Source organism: Benincasa hispida, chromosome 9 (assembly GCF_009727055.1).
Source record: "Benincasa hispida cultivar B227 chromosome 9, ASM972705v1, whole genome shotgun sequence".
Taxonomy (NCBI): Eukaryota; Viridiplantae; Streptophyta; class Magnoliopsida; order Cucurbitales; family Cucurbitaceae; genus Benincasa; species Benincasa hispida.
Window position 1 is genome coordinate 39,984,909 of NC_052357.1, and position 22,607 is coordinate 40,007,515.

A 22,607-nucleotide genomic window follows, 5' to 3' on the forward strand; every position below is an offset into this window, starting at 1 on the left:
CCAGGCTATCAGGGGGCTACCACCGGGGTCAGATGTGGCCAGAGTATACCGGGGAGTCCAGAGTAACCTAGGCCTGTGGTGTGTATTTATGATTAGCCTTGAGGCAGCTCTACATGCACGTATGACCTTGTGATTTGGTTTACCAACTGCAAAGGGCATTCTTTGTCCAGAGTAACCCGCCGTTGTAAATGACCATTTGGGTACAGAGTTGGTGTGGTTTTCTGATAACGACTGAATGCTTTATAATGTGCTTATGAGAGTTGATCATGCCACTTTTTTTTATCAGCTAGTGTTTGAGATACTGTTGAATCTTTTATACTTTGTTCAATGGTTTCCTGAATGATTTGATAAACTTTATTGATGATTTAGAAAGCGATAGCTTATGTTTATATTAAACTACCATTCACTGGGCTTTAGCTCATGCTTTCCATGTTTTATGTTTTTCCCCACCCCAGATAGCGACAAGTTCCTGGTGCCTGCTGAGCCGTCAAACACCACTAGTGTTATTAAACATCTATTGTATTGTTTGTACATGTATTTGAGAATATTCCAGAACAACTAGAACTTGTGAGTTACATATCATGGGAGGTTTTGTTCAAAATAATTCGTACTGTTGGTCTGTAAATCTCTTTCAACAGTATTGTGATTTAAACTAAATCAAATTCCTAAACTCTGTCAATGAACATAGATTATTTTTAGAAATGGGTTTTGGAAGTTTGGGTTTGATCTTGAGTACAAGATATGTTAAGAATTGGGACGTTAGATGTCATGGAGAGAAGTGATGTTTAACGTCTTCACGCTTCGTTCTAGGTTAGAAGGGAAATCTGGAACGGGGTGTGACAATGATGGCCATCTTCTCGAATTATCTCAAAGATTTTGTAAAGATATTTATGGACGATTTTTCAGTCTACGGAAAGACTTATGATGACTGACTTAGAAGTTGATCGAACTAAGATCGAGGCCATTGAGAAGCTACCGCCCCCAATGAATGTGAAGACTTTGAGAAGTTTTTTAGGACATGCTGGTTTTTATCGTAGATTTGTCAAGGACTTCTAAAAAATTCCTAGGCCACTAAATATGCTACTAGAGGTGGATCGACCTTTTGATTTTGACAATAATTGTTTGAATGCATTTGAAAAGTTGAAGAAAGCACTAGTCTCAAATCTTGTACTAATTTCTCCTGATTGGACAAAACCATTTGAACTCATGTGTGATGCTAGTAGATATGCGATGGGAGCAACGTTAGCTCAATAAATAGAAAGGATTCTTCACCCTATCGCATATGCAAGTAAAATCCTTAATAGCGCCCAAGAGAATTATACGATCACTGAGAAAGAGTTGCTGGTAGTGGTTTTTGCCATGGAGAAGTTTCGACCCTATTTGCTAGGATTAAAGGTCATTATTCAAATTGATCACTCTGCTATCAAATATTTGATGACCAAGAAGGATGAAAAACCAAGGTTGATCAGGTGGGTCCTATTACTATAGGAGTTTAACACAGAAATTGTGGATAGAAAAGGATAGAGAACAAGGTCGTTGATCATTTGTCAAGGCTTGAACATCATGAAAATGATCGAGTACAACCTTCTGTGAACGCCTCATACCCTAACGAACTGTTGTTGAAAATTGATGAATACTTGCCTTGGTATGCAAACATTGTTAACTTTCTTGTTTGCAAGAAATTCCCAGAAGATTATACCCCTCAACACAAGAAAAGACTCATACATGATTGTAAATTCTATTATTGGGATGAGCCCAACCTATATAAAAGGGGACCTGACCATATCCTGAGACAATGTGTTCCTGAAATAGCATTTCACCATATCCTCTATCAAAGCCATGAATTGCCTTATGGTGGACACTTAGGAAGTTAGCGCACGGCTGCGAAGGTCTTGCAAAGTGGATACTATTGGCTTACCTTATTCAAGGATGCGCACGACTATGTCATAAAATGCGACAGGTGCCAACACACTGGGCACATTTCTAAAAAAAAAAAAACAAAATGCCAATGAATGTCATCTTGGAGGTGGAACTATTTGACGTTTGGGGAATCGATTTCATGGGGTCATTTCCACCATCTAATGGCCACAACTACATACTATTAGTTGTTGACTATGTATCAAAATGGGTGGAGGCAATTTCCTGTGCCTCGAATGATGCAATCACAGTATTGAAATTCTTGCAGAAAAATATCTTCATTCGCTTTGACACTCCACATGCCATTATAAGCGATGAAGGTACACATTTTATCAATCGCATCGTTAGCAAGATTCTAGTCAAATATAACATGCACCATAAAATAAGAACAACATACCACCCCCAGACCAATGGTCAAGCAGAGGTATCAAATAGGGAAATCAAGACAGTATTGGAGAAAGTGGTTAATCTGACAAGAAAAGATTGGGCTCAAAGACTCGATGATACGTTATGGGTGTATCGCACCGCATATAAAACTCCCATAGGAGTGTCCCCATAGGCTCTCGTCTTTGGCAAAGCATGCCACTTATCGTTAGAACTTGAACACAAAGCATTTTGAGCTACAAAAAAGCTCAATTTTGACTTGAAGACTGCGGGAGAAGCAAGGAAGTTACAATTATTGGAATTGGATGAGTGGAGACTGCAAGCATATGAGAACGCCAAAATCTACAAGAAGAAAACAAAGCATTGGCATGATCAACGCATTCGTAGGAAAAATTTTGAAATTGGCCAAAAAGTTCTCTTGTTTAATTCTAGATTGCGTCTTTTTCCAGGCAAGTTGAAATCATGTTAGTTAGGACCATTCATCATCAAGGAATTTTATCAACATGGAACGGTGGAATTGGTCTGTGAGGACGGAGCCAACACTTTCAAAGTTAATGGACAACATATCAAGCCCTATTATGGAGGGGATCTCAATCGTGAAAAGACCTCCAAAGACCTAGGAAATCCCGAACGATGCGATGGAAGTAAGTCCCTGCGCAATAAAGAAATATCTTTCAAGGGACTATCCTTTTTTTGGTATCATTTATTTTCATTTCCTTTTTTTAAGTATCCTTTATTCTTATTGCTTAATTATTGTTGTTCTCTTTGTTTATTATTTGTTTTTGGTTATCATTGACTGCTGAGTAAATTTGAACCTTAGAGAAAGAGGGAAATCGGGGTTTCTTAATGCGAACAGTGATGCAGGAGAAACTTGAATTCAGGGCGGTATCCTTCCTTATCTCCTTTTTATTTTAAGCTGGACGATGTTTCTTTCCTTTTTTTTTTTGGGTATCAGTTCGCCGCATTCTAAAATATAAATTTCTTGAAAATTTTGTCTATCTTTTGTGCCTTTCCTTTCTGTTTATATCATGTGCATACTTTTGATCGCTTACTTTTTTTTGTCTTGTTTGCCACTGATGACCCCAATGATGAAATTATGCCTTAACACTAACGCCTAGACTGATTAGTATTAAGTTTTAAGATTATTTTTCCTTTAAAGTTACTTCTAGGATTCAGCAAGCATCAAGCTTTTCAACAAACGTCTTTTGCAATAACTTTCTAATACCATTGCATATTTCTTTCTAAGAACCTTGATACCTTCTAAATTTGGGGGTGGCAAAGGTTTGAAAACTTGAACGCTTTTCAAAAATATTTAATCTCCTTAAGTACTTTATTATATATATATATAAAAGAGCTGTTGAGATCAGAACGTGCTCGTAGTTGGATGTCCATATGACACCCGTGGGAGCAGACCAAAACGAAGGCAAGAATCGTGATCAACGCAAAGAATAAGTGATCGCAACTCCACTGCCTCGAAAAGATGACACGAATTCAGACTAAAAAAAGTGATTGGCTCGTAGTTGGATGTCCGCATGATACCCGTGGAGGTAAGCCAAAACGAAGGTTAGACGCTTGGATCAACGCAAAAATCACAACAAGAAGTAGCAAGGAGAAAATCTTTTTATCTCGTTCCAAATCTTCATTTTCATGAATATGAGATAGTCTTAGAAATGAGTAAAGGATTTTTGAAGAATAAGCTTGCTAGAAGTAAATTTATAGGAAGAAGGAATAAAACTAAAAAAAAAAAAAAAAAAAAAAAAAAAAAAAAAAAAAAAAACTAGTCTAGCAAACTAGGTGAGGCATTCTGAGGGGTCTAGGTAATTCTTGAAGGCGATCGAAATCATAAGAAGTCTTAAGTATATGCTTGAGGACAAGCATTATTTTAAATTTGGGGGTGTGATAACTCGTAGAAATACAAGTTATTGTATCTCTTTCATTTAAAACAATAAGGAAAAGACATGAAATTTAGATAATTTCTACCAATAAATCTATACAAAAAAACAAAACATGCGATCACATACTTTTAACGCATAACATATTTAAATTTCGGACTAATTTCGCTACTTTTATGTAAAATATCTTTCAACAGTCTGATGAACGTATAATCGCATGTTGCATACCCATTGATGCGATCAAGCAAGAATTTCCAGAGAAGAAAAGGAAAGATGATCGCATAAGCTACAAGCGTTGAAGCATGAGATGACATGGGCGGTAGGTGTCACATCACAAGTTGCGTTAGTGGCTGACAGGAAAACTTTATTGAAAATTCAATAAACCCCTGATACGTTGCAGACGGCGCGACAAGATATGGAATTTAATGTGCCCCATCAACGCAGTCATGAGTTAGAGAAAAGAAGTGTTCGCGAACGCCTTTAAACACCCATGCAAATGTCATGCAGAATATACATCGGAGGAGACGAGAAGAATACCCTGAGAAGGGATTCTGCTAGAAACCTTACCAATTTTCCATAGAAATTCCTTATTGAGAGCTTAGGATTTTAGGGAGAGAAAAGGATAATATTGTTCAGTCGCCTAAGTAAAGCAGCTGTAAAACAAGCTGGAGGAAGCAAGACATTGCGAACCACAGCTTGACTCTCTAATCATTTCTCTTTTTTTCTTTTCTTTTCTTTTTTTTTTGTGTGTGTATTGTGTGTATACTTGTATTGTATTTCTTATATTGACAAATTCAAATTTGCAGTATGAATACATGTTTGTTATATATCTTGTCTATCTTTTTCATCAACATCATGCGTAGCTAAATCACCTCATGGATTGAGAAGAATGTAGCTAACACGACTAAATAACTGAATGAGTCATGCGATTAACTTGTTTTATGCATGCTTATATTTGTTGCTTGAATCAATTGAGAAATTGTTCCAAGTAAAGTTAATCTGAGTTTGAAATAATTTAGATTAGGACCTCATAAAACAAGAGAAAAATTTCCTTAGAAATAAGTACATTCTCTGCATATTACACTTATCACATGCATCTTAGAGATAAGATAATGTGGCAAAGAACACTAAGAAGTGTTGGTTGTAACATTGAGTGCATAGCTTGATCGCATAATCCATCTAGTTGTTTAGAAAGAGTTAGTAAAAGTCCTTCTAAACCCTCTTATCGCATAACTGTTATCCAATTCATACTGCTTCATTTAAACATAATTCCCATCGCATATTTAGGTTTAAGTTAGCTTATTCAATCAACCCCTTGAACATATTAACTTGCACTAAGATCATATCTTTAGTTTCATCGTGCTCTTACAAGCAATCCCTGTGTTCGACCCTGGACTCACCGGGAACTCTGGTCAAATTTGCACTTGGGTTTGCCTAGACAAAACTGACCGTTAAATATCATAAGCAATATTATCACACGCACACACGCACACACGCACGCACGCACACTCACACTCACACACAAACTAACACATGCACACACACACGCACATACGTACGCGCACGTACACACACACACACAAACACACACACGCACGCACGCACAGATACATAAACACATGCACGCAACCCCACACACACAAACACGCGCGCACGCACATATACACACACGTACATGTACACACGCGCGCACACATACACACACAAATACACCCACACACGTGCGCACCCATATACGCACGCACACATACACACACAAACACACCCACACAAGTGCGCACCCACATACGCACGCACGCACGCACGCACACACACATGCACATGCGTGCACGCACCTACCCACACACTCAGGCATGCGCACACACACACACATGCACACGCACGCACGCACACACACACGCACCCACCCACACATACACACTCGTGCGCAATGCACATATGCACACAACACATACACATGCACGCGCACATGCACACACACACACAAGATTTGTGTAAAAAAAAATCTTCCAATGTAATTCTCCTGTAGAAAATTCTCCTCTAAAAAATTCTTCCTCCCTATCCAAAGAATTAATAGAGACAACAACTCCCTGTTAATTCTCAACCCCTAAGCAGAATACAAAAGGCTCATTTGTGGTGGTCTCCACATTGAGTTTTGGTTCTGTACAAGTTTTAAAACAAAGAGTTCGTGATCGAATTGAGGATGATTATCATGAAGAATTAGTTCTTCAAAAGTTAGTGTATATCTAAACCTTAATCTCCCTTTTCTACTTATTTCAAAAGCATCTTGTAAAATTTTGATGATATGCACAATTTAGTTATTTGTAATTTTAATTCTCTGTGAATTTAAAATTAGTGCATGATCCACACTTCCACATCGAACCTCACAGTTCTTCAGACATGACCTTCGGTCCGAGGTTCAATCCCTCATTCTCACATTATTGTACTTAAAAAAAATGTTATGGTGATGTGATTCACACATGCCTTTTACTATTATAGCTTTTCCTTATTAGGAGAATCACATTTCAATTATGTTGTACTTGACTTTCAGGTGACAAAATACAAGGATACATAGAATGGAGAAGAAGTTAGAAGTCTTAAGTTTTTTTCTTTGACAAAATGTAGGGTGAGGAAAATGAACTTCTAACTTTAAAATTGATAGTATAAGCACTATACCAATTAAGTTACTTTGACAAGTTAGAAATTTAAGTTACTTCATATAAAACTATAATGATGTATTTTCAGAAAAATTGAACTAAGGTCATCCTTAGTTTAAGATATAGTTTGATATATTTTTTCTAACGGTAAATAAGTTATTAAATCCAATTAGTCCAATGATTAATTGGCCTTGTACTGCCCAAGTCCGTTTTATTTTGAATTTATTTTTCTAAGTATTTTCTTGGCAATTGGCTTATTTCATATCTAAATTCACTCATAACACTTAACCAATGTAATATAGAAAAAAACAAAATCCATACTACCTTTGCATTATAAATTATTTCCTCTCTTTTTACCCCTATGACGTCAAATTTTCTTGTTGTGCGTCATTTTCATTCAAACTTGAACGGAACCTGTTCTTAACCTATGATCAGCTCTACAATCCCAATTATAGCATTAGAGGCTAAATCCGCCAAAAGAAACAACTTTTGGTTACACTTTGTTGACTAATTTCATCATATAGTTCAAAAATGCTACTGTAGAATTGGATAATTTCATCACTTCATTTATTCATCTCACACTTTTCAATGCTTCTTTCTCACTCTCATCATCATTATCATTTCCATCTTAAGACCCGCATGCATATAGTGCTGCAGCTACTCACCTCACCCACTTCGGCTTTAAGTCTCCCAAATGAACATCTTGTGACTGAAAATCTCCCTTTTTCTTTAAAGTGTGCAGAGATTCACGTGCCCATTGAACAGAATTTGGTTTTTTCCGGATTATAATATAAATTCCTTTCTGGGTTCATCGATCTTTTTTTAAAATCTCTTAAATGAGAAGGGTTTGTTGAGTTTTGCCCTTTGGGGGAAGCTTTTTGGTGGTTTTTCTGAGATGGGTCGGTGGGGTTTTAGTGGGGTTTTGTTTGTGTTTGGTTTTCTCTGGTTATTGAGCGGCGGTGGCGGCGGAGGCAGCAGCGGAGTTGAGGGTTTTCCGAGTGAAGATCTGGTGCTGCGGCTGCCAGGTCAGCCGCTGGTTAAGTTCAAACAGTATGCTGGATATGTTGATGTGGATGTGAAAAATGGGAGGAGTTTGTTCTACTATTTCGTTGAAGCAGAGGAGCAGCCAGAGAAGAAACCTCTCACTCTATGGCTCAATGGAGGTTTGTTAAGTTCAATTCTCTGTCTCTCTAAATTTCTAATCTGAAATTTGTTTCAAATTAGTTTATGTTGCTAAGTTGCTCCAAAATTTTCATTTTCTGTTAATTTCCTCTTGTTGGTACTGTTCAATTTTGGTTTTTCTAGGTCTTTCTTTAGTTCTTCAAATCATGTAATGCTAGTTTTTGTTGATTGTTGATGGATTAGTGTCATTAGGAAGAGAATTTGTGATTGAAAAAGTGAATCATTCTGTTTAGGTCCTGGTTGTTCCTCTGTTGGTGGAGGTGCTTTTACAGAGTTGGGTCCTTTTTATCCCAGTGGGGATGGAAGAGGCCTCAGGAAGAATCCCATGTCTTGGAATAAAGGTAAGAAAGGTTGCATTCGTATAGATTCTTAACTGTATCGTTGAATTTGAAGTTTGAACCAACTGAATTTTATTTTGAATCATTTGAAGCTTCAAATCTTCTCTTTGTTGAATCTCCTGCTGGAGTAGGATGGTCATACTCAAACACAAGTTCAGATTATAACTGTGGGGATGCCTCAACTGGTAAGGGAAATCGTGGGTTTCGCAATTTCAAGTGTGTTTAGATGATTTAGGATGTTTACCTCATAAGTTAAAGTTTGTGTGACTCAAAGTTAAGAAGTTGAGTATGTATCTCGTGAGTTTGTTTACTTTAAGATGTTGATTTCTGGAGTTACATATATCTAGTCTTATGAAATCTACTTATGATACTGTATTCTAACTTTTACAAATCATGAACATAAAACTCGAATGCTAGTTACCCAACTCTAAGTTTCTATAATCTGCTTGTGGCAGCCAGGGATATGCATATGTTTATGATGAATTGGTATGAGAAGTTTCCATCATTTAAAACCAGCGCGTTGTATCTTACAGGCGAAAGTTATGCAGGTTTGTTAAAAACATGAACCAGATGAAATTATTGTTTTCGGTGATTAGCAAGTCTGGTAACTGATAACTTATTGTATAGCTTAATTTTCTCAACTAAAGAAGAGTAATGGAGAATGAATCTTCACTCATTGTAATTTCAAGGAATCAATAGTTCATTAAAAAAAATTTGATGAAATCAAATTCAGATTGGGAATTTCTCTTTCCTAGTCCAGTTTTGAAAATTGTCGTTAGTAGTTTTGCTTTTATTGCACAGGGCATTACATACCACAGTTGGCTATTGCTCTGTTGGATCACAATGCAAAGTTCAGTGGTTTCAAGTTCAACATCAAAGGAGTTGCTGTAAGGAATAGTAATTTGATCATTCAGTTTCCTTCGTTGAAATATTTATTTACTGTTCATACGGGGATTGTCTTTTCAGATCGGGAACCCTCTATTGAAACTCGATAGAGATGTTCCAGCAACATATGAGTATTTTTGGTCGCATGGAATGATTTCAGATGAAATTGGCATGACCATCATGAGTGAATGTGATTTCGAGGATTATACTTTCACAAGTCCTCATAATGAGTCACATTCATGCAATGAAGCCATATCCATGGCAAACCACGTTGTTGGAAATTACATAAATAATTATGATGTCATCCTTGACGTGTGCTATCCATCTATAGTGGAGCAAGAGCTACGGTTGAGGAAAATGGTATCGACTACATCTTCGTAAACTTCATTTTTCTAATCCGTTCAAGTTGAGTGCTTCGATTGCTGTAATCTAAGTCTTTATCTACCTTTTGCAGGCTTCAAAGATAAGTTTGGGGGTTGATGTGTGCATGACCATGGAAAGAAAATTCTACTTCAACCTTCCAGAGGTTCAGAAAGCCCTTCATGCTAACCGAACTAAATTACCTTACCATTGGTCGATGTGCAGTCCGTAAGTTATACTTGAAAATGCATTTGTTACTTTAAGCTTTATGATTCTTCAAAATAGTAGCTTTTACAAAAGAAAACTCATCATTTTCAAATAGGAAATGAACTCATTCTTTGCTAGGCAAGAGTTTTGCTTATGTTCAAGCACTATACATTGCAAAAATCCATTTCAGGAACTTAACATTTTGTGAACTTGATTGACAGTGTTATAAATTACAGCGACACCGATGGTAACATCAACATACTTCCATTGCTTAAAAGGATAATTGAAAATCGAATCCCGGTTTGGGTTTTCAGGTAACTTTCTTTCATATCTGAAAAATAGAAGCAAGTAGTTGTTTAGTTGATGTGTCAGTCGTGACATGACTTGTAAACCTAACTTCCATTGTAGTGGGGATCAAGATTCTGTCGTACCCTTGATGGGATCTCGAACGCTCATCCGTGAACTCGCTCATGATCTGAAGTTCAAGATTACAGTCCCATATGGGACATGGTTCCACAAAGGCCAGGTACTTACTGCATCCTAATTGTTTTATCAGTTTTTTTCTTTTCAACTTTTGAATTTCGGTTCCATCTTATGGCTTGGCTGCACATTGGCAGGTTGGAGGTTGGGCAATTGAGTACGGAAATTTGTTGACCTTTGCGACAGTAAGGGGTGCTGCTCATATGGTACCTTATGCGCAGCCATCAAGAGCATTGCATCTGTTTAGTTCGTTTGTTCACGGCTGGCGACTGCCTAATTCAACTCGCCCTTCAATTGAAGATTAGATAAGTTTTCTACACAGATCACTCTTACTTCATATGCATTCTGGAAAATGGAAAATAAGAAAATAAGTAACATTCAATCCCCAAGTCTGGGGAAATTTACAATATTGAATTATCTGGTATACCAGCATGAGTTCATTGAAAGTTTGGGTTTGAATTAGAATTAAGAAGAAATTGATTCTCTGGATTTCTCCAGTTCTATACACCATTGTAAGCTACGGTTAGCGCCAGAACATGGTTAGACAATTAAAGCTTTAGTTGTCTTTCATATGTATGGAAAGTCTTCAAAATTAGCCTAAATTGTATAAGCCACACTGGTTGTTGTTACGCTTGAATTCCAATTTAGGATCATTTGTTTCATCGGAATCTAAAATTTTCAGAGGGAACATTTGGATTACTGCATTTGTTTTGTGGTAATGTAAAAGATTCCCAAATGGAGTTTTGGATGCCTTCTTGAAACATGAGATTTTAGGATTCTTGTGTTGAGTACGTCCGTTTTTTACTTTTTTTTTTAACCTTTTTTTTCATATGTTTATAAATCAATCTTTTTTTATTTTCATTTTATAATAATAAATATATATTATTTTGTTGAGAAAAATGACAAATAAAGTAATAAAATTATATTAATTTAAAAATAAAATAAAATTAATAAAACAAATGTTATATAAGTTTAAATTATATTAAATTAATTATAAATTAATGATAATTATAAGAATATTCTAAATTAAACGTAATTATCCAAGTATTTTTAGATATCTTAAAAAATATCCTTACAAAACAAATATGGTTATTTAAGAATATTAGATCGCTGTAGTTTTAAGCATCTAATAATTCCCATCTAATAATTCCAGTTATCTAACGGCTCTTAAATGAAAAAAATTAAACTTTCAAATTTTCATTCTAATTTTTATAGTAAAAATCAAATCACACCTGGTTCATAAAAGTCAAAGTTGAAGTTAAGGGTACAATTTTATTTTCCTTCTAAAACTTGTAATTATAATAACAATTAATTAATGATGGTTTATGCAATTTGCCTAAAACATTATTTTGAAGGTTAATATGTTTTGATGAACACAAAAAAGATAATTATTTTTCAATTGCTTCATGAATGAAGTGTTGAATATATTTTTAAATTTTCTTTTCATTAGATATCTTTGTAGATTAGTGGATTAAAATCACTCAACATCGCTGGCCCACTTGATTATCAGTGGTTGTTTACCCAATTCTGTAAACGTAAAGCATTGGTGGGACCCATTTTTTTAACATTATCCTATTAAACTTTGGATGTATTTTTCTTGAATCCCTCATTTTTTTTCTCTGCATTTTTTTACTCCGATCATGCTTGATTTCACTTTCGCTCTCGCTCTTTCTCCAACTTTTACTATGTGGCCAAAACCCGACACACCAAGTACTTTTGGTTTTGGTGGGCTTCCGAATTTGAATTCAAGTTCCAAATATGTGATTTCTTCAATAAATTCTTCTCTCGCTCAAGCTGGATCTCACTCTTGTTCAGATTTGTTCTTGCTATTGCTCCAACTCACTCTATGGCAACCAGACACATTAGATATTTAGTAAAACCAAGAAGAATATATTATTCATTATATAATTAAAGATATTGTTTTGATATATATATATCTAAAAAAAATATATGTTAGAAATACTCTATTAATTAAAAAAAAAAGATTATTTTGAAATCTACAATCACATTAAAATGTGAACTAGATTAATGAAATAAATAATTATTATTCTTTCCTATATATAATTAGTTTGGGTATTACATTTCTTAAAATTTTGAGGGTATTATGGTAAAACAAAACTTTTCTATTAACGATTACATATATAGATAAATATAATCAAAAGTAATCCTACTACGTTTGAACCTATTATTTCTACATGTTCATACACAGTCAAAAGGAACCTATTTACTATTACATTTCAATTACTTTACAATGTAATCCAATTATAATTACACTCAAACCTCAAACGAGATAGTAAAAGAGGCATAAATGTTATTATAAAATAACAAAATTGGACACTTGGGGATTAAAGAGATCGGCTTGAACATTTAGAACATAATTAAGTTGTTTAAAGTATTAATAACTAAGATGGAACTGTAAATTTTTATATGGGAAAAAAGATTCTACCTTCAATATTTATATATAATATTTTTAATTCTAAAAATTTAGAAATGCAAATAGAGATAATTTCAGTGTTTTAAATTTATTATTTAACTTTTAAGAGTTAAGATAAACTAGAGACAATTGCCTTCTTTATGTTTCCCGTTGATCGATAACTTTAATCTCTACCTCTAAATTTTAATTTTTGAACAACTCTAAATTTAAATTTATAATGTTATGATTGGAGGAAAAAAACAACATAACTAATAATTATATCGATTTAAATTTGAAACTTTTGTAAATGTATTAATTTATTTCTCTATAATTGTTCCATTGTGTTAGGATTTATTTTGAAAATCTTTCCTGTTATAGAGATTTATTGGTACGATCATAAATCTAGGATGTGTAAATTGACAAACCACCCAAATTTACCGATATAAATTAATATTTTCATATATATGTACACACAGAACCCTTTTTTCTTTCCAAAAACTAGTGCAGCAGCCAATAAAAACTATTTAGATTAATAATAAAAAAAGAGAATTTACAGTCCATAAATATACACATTCATAGATCGCAAACTTATTTTACTTTTTCACAATGAAATTAAGAAATCAAATATAGATCGAATCAACAAGTGTATAGAAGCATAAAAAAAATTATGGTATCTACACTAACATAAATTTTGTACGATCAACTTCAAAGTGAGAGACTTGATTCTCATATCCACATATCGTAAAAAATAATAAATAAATAAAACAGGTCTACAGAAGCATTTTGATCCTTCATTGTTATTATAAACAAGGGAATGGTTAGAGACTTTCTTAATTTATTTCTTACATCAGGTGTTGCAAGGCTCTCGAATCGTATATGAGCTGCCTCGTATATCTCTTCCTGGTTCTATCCAGCTATATCCAGGCAACTTTTTTACTCCCTTTAATTTCATTTCCCTCCTTAAAGAGTCAGCTCGTTTCCAATTCTCTGATGCAGCGTATATGCTAGACAGCAGCACATATGGTGAAGAACTTTGTGGTTTCAGTTCCATAAGTTTCTCAGCTGCACGCTTCCCCCTAACTTCATCTCCATGTTTTCTGCAAGCCCCTAGCAAAGTGGACCATAACATTGGATCTGCTTTACTTCCAAGCCTGTTAATGAACTCCTCTGCTTCATTAAGGAAACCCCATCTCCCAAGAATGTCTACCATACACCCCAAGTGATCAACTCTTGGCTGTAACTGGTAATGGTTAACCATCATGTTGAATATCTTTCGGCCTTCCGACACTCGCCCAGCATGGCTACAAGCAGATAGAACACCAAGGAATGTGACTTCATCCGGTATGATGGATTGTTGTTGCTCCAATTGGTTGAATATTTCAAGTGCTTCTTCTGCATAGCCATTCTTTGCAAGTCCAACTATCATGGAGTTCCAAGATATGACACTATTTTTACGTCGCATTTCATGAAAAACTTGAACAGAGCTTTTAACATCACCACATTTTGCATACATGTCTATAAGAGAACTACAGGTTATTTCATCCATGTTAAAGCCAGTATGGAAGATGAGGGAATGAATCTCTTGACCGTTTTGTAGAGAAGACAATCCAGCACATGCTCGAAGAACGCTGGCAAATGTTGCTTGGTCGGGTAAGATATTCTCCGATCGCATATGTTGATAGAATCGCAAAGCCTTCTCATAGTGATTGTTTTGGGCATATCCTGAAATGAAAGCAGTCCATAAAATTAAACTTTTTGGATACTGCAACTCAGAGAAGAGTGTTTCCGAGTCTGAGAGTCTTTGGGAGTTCATATACATGCACAAAAGAGAGACATACACCATTTCACTACCAAATAGAAGACCCCACTTCATAACTTGACAGTGAATTTGCCTTCCAAGTTTCAGCAAAGATGCTCCATCACATCCATCTAAAAGCTCTGCAAATGTGACTTCTGTAGGTTTATGTCCAACCATTTGCATCTCTTGAAATAGATAAATAGCTTCCTCTAAGTGGCTCATGGTGTAGCCAGCAATCAAAGCGTTTACTGAGACAACACTTCTAGAGGGCATAGAATTAAAGACATCACGAGCTGCCAAAAGAACGCCACACTTCACATACATGTCAATGAGGGAACTTCCAGCACAAATTCTTGTATCTAAACCAACTTTAACTAAGAGACCGTGACATTGTTGGCCTCCTTTAAACTCCTGAAGTTTTGCACAAGCACTCACTATACTGGCCAAAGACACCTCATCTGGAAGAGCCCCATTGGAAATCATCCTTCGAAACATGAAGAACGCCTCATCATTATACTCTTCCTGTACATACCCCACAATTATTGCATTCCATGAAACATTGTCATGAATTTTCATCAACTCAAATTGTTTTCTTGCTTCCTTTAGAGCTCCTGATTTAGCATACATGTCTACCAACGCATTTGCAACAAATAGATTAGATGCAAACTTGTTCTTGATCATAAAAGTATGAAGTTGACGACCAAAATCAAGATACTGCATGGAGGCACATGCACTGAAAATACTAGTCAAAGTAAACTCATCAGGTTGAGGTCCATGCCGTTTCATATATGAGAAAAATTCCATCACTTCATGGGCTAGTCCGTTCTGTGCAAAACCTCCAAGCATAGCATTCCACAAGATGAGATTTCTCTCACTTAAAGAATCGAACACTTGTTTTGCAGCATCCATTTTTTCACATTTGGCATACATGTTCACCAATGCACTTCCTACATACACATTATCGTTTAACCCTTCCTTAATCACCTGCGCATGAACCATTGAGCCATAGTTATGCATCGATAAACTAGCAATTGCACTTAAAACACTTCCTAGAGTAGATCTAGTGGCTTTTAGGCCAGCCCTCTTCAATTCAAGAAAAAACGAAATAGCTTCCTCAGCACATCCTCTCTTCGCATGCCCTGAAATCATCACATTCCAAGCTACAATATTAGGATTGGGCATCTGGGTAAACAACTTACGAGCATCAGCAAGCCTATCAAGAGCCACATAAGCATTTATAACAGTAACAAGCGCAATCTGATCAGGAACATGTCCAACTCTCTGCATTCTATCAAACACCTTGACTGCCTCCTTAGGGAAGCCATCTCGAACATACCCTGCAATCAAGGCTGTCCATGAAACAGTATCCAAATTAAGTGCCCCATCAAACACCAAGCGAGCATCTCTAAGATTACAGCATTTGGCATACATATCAATCAGCCCACCTTGACAGAAAGAACGAAACCCAAACCCCATCTTAAAAACACCACAATGGACTTGTCTACCATAGTTAACATCCTGCAATCTAGAACAAGCTGATAAAACCATCGCAAACGTAAACTCATTAGGTCGCACCCCATGATTCCACATAGACACAAAAGATTGAAAAACAGTTGCAAATAAACCCTGCTTCGAGTACATAGAAAGCACCGAGTTACAGGCAAACACATCCTTCTTCTCAAGCCGGGAAAAGGCCTTCTGAGCGAAGTCCACATCGCCGCATTTGACATAAAGGTCAACAATCGCATTACCTAACAACCCTTTGAGGCCAACTCCAATCTCCAAACTCTTTGAATGGATGACCTTCGCGATTCTCAAAGCTTGAAGAAGTGATTTAGGCTTTTCGTCGAACAGGTTGTGGGCTTGGATTCTCCCGCAGTGCTGCAAGCAAATTTGTAGAAGTTCTGAATGGGGATTGCGATTTTTGGTTAATTGTTGGTTACAAACGCGATCTGGGATCGAATACGAGGTGATTCTGGCAACATTGAGTGGATTAAAGAACGATGGAAGTCCGGAAGAACATGTGAAAGTATTGAGCCGCATTCCACATGGCGTGGGGTTAATAAGTCCGCTTCTCTCTTTCTATAGGTTATAAAAAAGGGACATTTAAGGGGTTTTTTTTGTTGGTACGGAAGGCCCTTTTTAGGACCCAAATAAAATTTGCACCAAGATTCAAATTTGCTTCAAAAATGGTTTTTGTTTATGTCAACAACAGGTGGAATACCATCTTGTGCCCAAATCGCGTACAAGGGCTAATCCTCAAATGAATTCTCATTCTTCTCGCTTCTCGCTCTTTCCTTTTGTACCTTATCAGGCACAACTACAACTTTTTTCTTCAATTTTTTCCTTTATTCATATTCTCCCTCTCTCTTCTCGCTAATACTTTTAGCTTCTCGCTCCTACCTCTCCCTTCTCATTCCTTCCTCTCGCTTCTTGTTTTAGATTCTCGTTTTTGCTTTTTAGGGCCAAAATGAAATTTGGCCAAAGAATCAAATTTGCTTTAAAAATGGTCGTTTGCTTACATCAACCGCGTGTGAAAGTACCATCTTATCCCCAGACCACGTGCAAGGGTATGACACTCAAACAAATTCTCGTTTGTTCTTCTCGTTTCTCACTCTCTCTTCTTGCTCCTTCATTTTGTTCCTCATCAAACACAACTGTAACTTTTTTCTTCGATTTTTTTCTTTGTTCAGATTCTTCCTCTTGCTTCTCGCTCCTACCTCTCGCTTTTCGTTTCTTCCTCTTGCTTCTCACTCTAGATTCTCCTTCTTGCTTCTTTCTCCTTCCTCTTGTTCCTCACCAGACATAATTTCAATTTTTTTTCTTCGGGAAAAAACTATAAAACGAAGAAGGAAGAAAAAAAATTGGAGGAGAAGAAGAGAAATGCAAAAGAAGAAGAAGGAGAAGAAGAAGAAGAAGGAGAAGGAGAAGGAGAAGGAGAAGAAGAAGGGAGAAGAAAACGAAGACAATAGAAGAAAAAGATGATGATGATGATGATGAAAAGGGTGGAGGAAGGAGAAGAAGAAGCGGTCAAAGAAGAACGTGAAAAAAAAAAGTTGGAAAACGAAGAAGAAAGAAGAAGAGTAATTAGGGGTTAAAGTGGTAATTCATAAGTAGAATTACCACTTTAATCCCACCATATGAAAGCATGTTGCATGCATTGAAAGTATGTTATAAATGTTATAATATATAGTATGCATGTTTAGGATTTCATGAGATTTGATATAAGCTTTTATATTAAATTATGGAATGATGATGAATGTTATAGATTTGTTTAAGTTATAATTGTTATAAAATGGACTAGACATTTAAATTCTATAACAAAGACAAATTCATGCTCACCTAGGGTTGATAAATAACAAATTGTTTAATAGTTAAAATAGATCATTATCTTGTAAAACTCTGGTTACAAACTCACTCGACAAGATCCTATCTAAGACTAGAGGTACTTAATTTAACTGTTTACAGAACACCTCCTACCTGGGGATCGAACCAGTTCTTGAGTCTTGTTAACCCGATTTTATGAGCATATGTTGTTGGGGATGATGCCCTAAATGTCGTGGATCTTGTAGTTTGTAAATGTAATGTACAAATGATTTATTTATTTAATAAAATATGAGATATTTTATTTGACATTTAGTAGCCTTAACCCACAAAACCAATAAACTAGCATCTGAGGTTATCTTCAGTAGCTTAAACATGTATGTAGAGACATACAGTGGATTATGTTTAAGTGATAACCTAAATGGTCTATAGTAGATGGATAAAACTGGGTACCTTATCTTGGTACGGTCCGCTTTGTAGATGTTACAATTGTTGTAAAGTGCTACAAATGATATGATCTTGATCATTCATGTAGAGACATGTGAGCGGGGGTGTTCTATACAAAGGGGTTTGTATATGATCGAACCACGAAATGACTAGTCTCATTATATAACACCATTAATAATAGAGACTCACATTTCACTAGGATAACCATAGATGACATGATCTGAATCTTGATTGAATTGTGAACTTCTGCCTATGAAGGCAATCATTTGATTTGTATGGGCAAGAGTGGCCAGATCGCCAACTCAATAAGTCTACTGATAACTTGTAGAAATACAAGTTATTTTTACTCTTAAGTTGGAACAACTAAGGTTTTTAATGATAAACTTTCCTCATTTTTAGTAGAAATGCATGGATTTATTCAAACAGCAGCAAAATCATGCAAAAGAAGTTTTATGACTAAATATCGCGGCACTAACGCACTGAATTGCAGAATTTCAACACAAGGATTGGCATTAACGCATTATACAAGTGCCACAGAAAAAACTCTAACGCATGGGCCATGCGTCGGAGGGAGTTCAACACAGAGAAGATTCATTGCTCTAGGCTGATTGTGTCATATCACCATTTGCAAGTATTGGCACCTGCAGCAGGCGGCATCTGAAAAGCTTCCAAGCAGCAGGCAGCGTCTGAAAAGCTTCCGAGAGTCAGGCGGCTAACCAGGGCATGGACTTTAATGCTGACCAGGGCATGGACTTTAATGCTGCCCATTTCAAAGTGGACGTGACCAACGCCTATAAATAGATGAAGTCCTTCTAGAGTTAAGAAGTTCGAAAATCATCAAGATCCTTACTCTCTGTAAATTGTAGTTATAATCTTAGTTCTATAGAAGCTGTGTGAAACCTGGATTTCTATTTTCCTTACTTAAGCAAGTGATAAAGGAATTAACTAAGTGAAAAATTAAATCCTAAGTTAAGAGGAAGGGAATTTCTAAGTGTTAAGTAGATTTTCCTTGAATAATTTAAGTTAAGCTTTAATTAGTAAATTGCAATGAAATTTGTATAATAAAATAGGTTGTTGAAAACAGTTAGTGTGATTGGTGAAAGAAGGAATGGAGATTTGAAAGGAGAAAAAATATATTGAAAAAGTTGGGGAAAATTATTAAGTGGGAATAAATATAGAAATTAAGTACGTGGAATTAATATGGAATAATATGAAGATTGAGTTTGGAAAATTCGGGGAAGAATACGGCTAAGTATGAAAAATTAGGTGAAGTACGGAGTAAGGAATTAAGGAAAAATATAGAAATATTATTTTGGAATTATCCTGGAAGATCCGTGTAAAAATATCATTAAGTGGTGAGTAAACGGGTACAAAAATATATACAGGGAACATTTGTCACAGTAGCTAAAGATTGGAGAGAAAACTTGGAGAGAAAGATGGAGAGAGCAAGATCATTGAGATCGAACCAGCGAGATTGGAGAAAAATGGGAGAGAGCGAGAAAGCTAGAGAGAGCGAGAATGGAGAGAAAAGTTGGAGAGAAAGCTGAGAGAGCGAGATTGAAGAGAGCTGACCAGCGAGATTGCTGGAGAGAGCGAGAGTGAAGAGAGCGAGACCAGCGAGAAAGTGGGAGAGAGGCTAACACTGCGAGAGGCGGAAAGAGCGAGAGCGCCTATGCGTTAGCCTTGCTTTGTCCGATTCGAACGTCACGCCCACGCCTCGCCTATGCATTGAACGACCGAGCAAGTTTTTGGGCAATGGTATTTGGACGCGTTGGGGTGGATTATGCATGTAAAACCCTAATTTGAATACGAACAAAGCTTGAAGACGTAAGGGCAAACGTCAATTAAAATCTAGGTGTCCGATTAAGAGAAATTCTTAAACCTTAAGAAAATTGTGTTGGATGCGTTTGGGAAGAACACATTGAACTAAGGTGAAGTCAGCTTACATTGATAAAGGGAGGATTAAACATTTGGCCATGCAGCCAAGTAGATGCTGTCAATCCCACGAGCAATTTGAACGCCTATAAATAGGGAGTTGGGATTTCATTTTCAAATCACAAAAAAAATCATAAATTTCGTAGAGAAAGTAGAGAGCAGTGAGGTTTAGAGGAATGTGTCAATTTGGACGAGGAGATCTTCCAATATACTCATTCGTTTTGGAGTGATTCTAAAGCCATCTAAAAGCTCTAGAAGTCTAGTTTTCAGAGTAGGGCTGCCGAGAAAAGGCTCAAGGAACTGGGCAGATCATTATGTTCAATTCAGATCTTGAGTAGATCTGCGCAACATGAGGAGCAGAAATGGATGAAGCTTATGAGGCTGATTAGAAGAAGCAGAAGGGTCAGAATGTCAGATCAGTCTGAAGCAGTCTTGAAGACTTGAGATTCCGACCAAACCACGAAGAAATTCTGAGCTTAAGTTTAGGGTAAGATTTCTAAGACATTTTAAATAAGTTTGTAAAAGGAAATATTTCCAAATTAGTTCGAAACTATAAGTAATCTAAGTTGTAAGTTGAATCTGGATTCTAGGGGTGAAAAAGGGACCCGAGGAGTACTAGATTGAAAAGTTTCCTAAGAGTTCGAGGTGAGTGGCTAAAATGTTTTCAAACTAAAACGTTTTTAAACTGTTTTGATTAAAACGTTTTTACAGAAAGCTGTTTGCGAAAATAATTCTCATGCCTACTAGTTTTATAAAGTGGTTTCCAAGCAAGTTTTGAATTGTGATTTGAACGCATGCATATTGTTGAAAAACTATTTACATATGTACATGTATTGATTTTATCCAGCATGCGTTACCAATCTTTAAAGCTATGTTGTATATGTGTTATACTGTACATGCTTTAAAGAGAAAAAGTTGTTTAATAAAGTTGTTGGTAAAATGTGAATGCCGAAGTAACAAGAAGAAGGCATCCACCCAACTAGATACTGAAGTACGTTTGAGAAGGTTACCCAAGCCAACGGGATACTGAAGTACGTTGGAGAAGGTATCCTAGTAGCTCGATACTGAAGTATAAGGAGAAGGTATCTGAGCAGTAGTACCTAATGTGTTAAGGTACTTAGTGTGGCCACAGGTGAATAAAGTCAGAGATTGAGCAAAAGGGTTCTCTCTGGACTAGTAGTTAGTGTTGGGATTATTTTACCAGTTATATGGTACTTTGATTTGAGAAATGATTTTACTATTTTATGTTTAAAATAGTTTTATATACATTACGCTTGGAAAATATTTATGCTACAAAAGTTTATATTTCAGATAAAACTATTTTCTAAAATTATGCATGAGAATTTACTATGTTTTCTCGGTCACTCACTAGGCGTAAGCTCACCCCGTTTTTAAATGTTTTTGTTTTCCCCCTCACAAGTAGCAGTCAAATTCTCTGAAGACAGCTCAGTATCTGCTCTGCCACTAAAGGACCAAAAGACTTGTAACCGTTTGCTAGGTGGTTACTGTTAATATTGTACACATGTTACTATTGTGCATATAGGGACTAGGGTTTGTGGGTTTTGGGACTTGTAAATCTAATGTTGTAAATACTCTAAACATATTAAGTTTCTAAGTTAATAAATTGTGTGCCTACAGCCGTCCCGTTGCATATAATTTGTATTTGGTATCAGAGTTATTCTGCAAGAGTTTTTAGGCAGTAAGTGTCAGTCTAAGGGTTGATAACTGCTGCAGTCACACCCTTCTCTAGGCTAAGAGGGTGATCTAGGGTGGGGTGTGACAAGCTGTGCCGTGGTGTTGAGACGATTAAAAGGGTTGAGAACCACCAACACCGTCGGTTGGGGAGTGGAGGAAACCACTCTTGAGAAAGATACTCTGTCCACTACCTATACAAGTGATTGTACACAACGAGATTGAGCTAAAAAACTACAAGAGATTGTATTCTTTGGCTTGACTCAGTTTCCTTCTTATTTATCGCTTTCACTCCATTAGATTAAATATTGTTTTTGTAAAGACTCCTTGTTTCTTTATAAAATTCATATGTTTGATCCATCATGCTTACTATTGTTTATCTCTTGTTTATGTTGAATGCATTAATACTTTATGCATAACTTTATTCTAACGCTCAAACCAACTTGACAACTTGGTAAAAGCATCTTTAACTTAGATTGTTCGAAAGAATAACTAAGCTGCATCAAGTAAAATGCCTAGTACAGCTAGAGATAGACTTACTGATGTTTCCTGCATTCTGTGTTAGACGCATGCACCCTAGAGATAAGCTTTGTATGTTATTCGCATTGAGAAGTGTTGAATAAGGTCTAATGTATAAACAAAAAGATAAGTAAATCATCCCATCTAATCCACATCACATCTTAGTTGTGTACATTC

At 36.1% G+C, this 22,607-nt stretch overlaps 2 protein-coding genes across 2 annotated transcripts; one reads left to right on the forward strand and one right to left on the reverse strand.

Annotated features, from left to right (window-relative positions):
- Positions 1 to 7,349: 7,349 nt before the first annotated feature.
- On the forward strand, positions 7,350 to 10,932 carry LOC120085099 (serine carboxypeptidase-like 42). The gene is made up of 10 exons (XM_039040958.1): positions 7,350 to 8,013; positions 8,266 to 8,373; positions 8,463 to 8,555; positions 8,826 to 8,918; positions 9,172 to 9,257; positions 9,337 to 9,615; positions 9,710 to 9,843; positions 10,044 to 10,136; positions 10,231 to 10,348; positions 10,440 to 10,932. The coding sequence occupies exons 1-10, from the start codon at positions 7,746 to 7,748 to the stop codon at positions 10,605 to 10,607; spliced, it is 1,440 nt and encodes a 479-aa protein (XP_038896886.1). The 5' UTR covers positions 7,350 to 7,745; the 3' UTR covers positions 10,608 to 10,932.
- A 2,506-nt stretch (positions 10,933 to 13,438) lies between these two features.
- On the reverse strand, positions 13,439 to 16,779 carry LOC120087097 (pentatricopeptide repeat-containing protein At3g09040, mitochondrial). The gene is made up of 2 exons (XM_039043979.1): positions 15,959 to 16,779; positions 13,439 to 15,862 (listed from the first exon to the last, which is right to left on the reverse strand). Exons 1-2 carry the CDS (start codon positions 16,554 to 16,556, stop codon positions 13,563 to 13,565), a joined length of 2,898 nt encoding a protein of 965 aa, XP_038899907.1. The 5' UTR covers positions 16,557 to 16,779; the 3' UTR covers positions 13,439 to 13,562.
- Between the last annotated feature and the right edge of the window lie 5,828 nt (positions 16,780 to 22,607).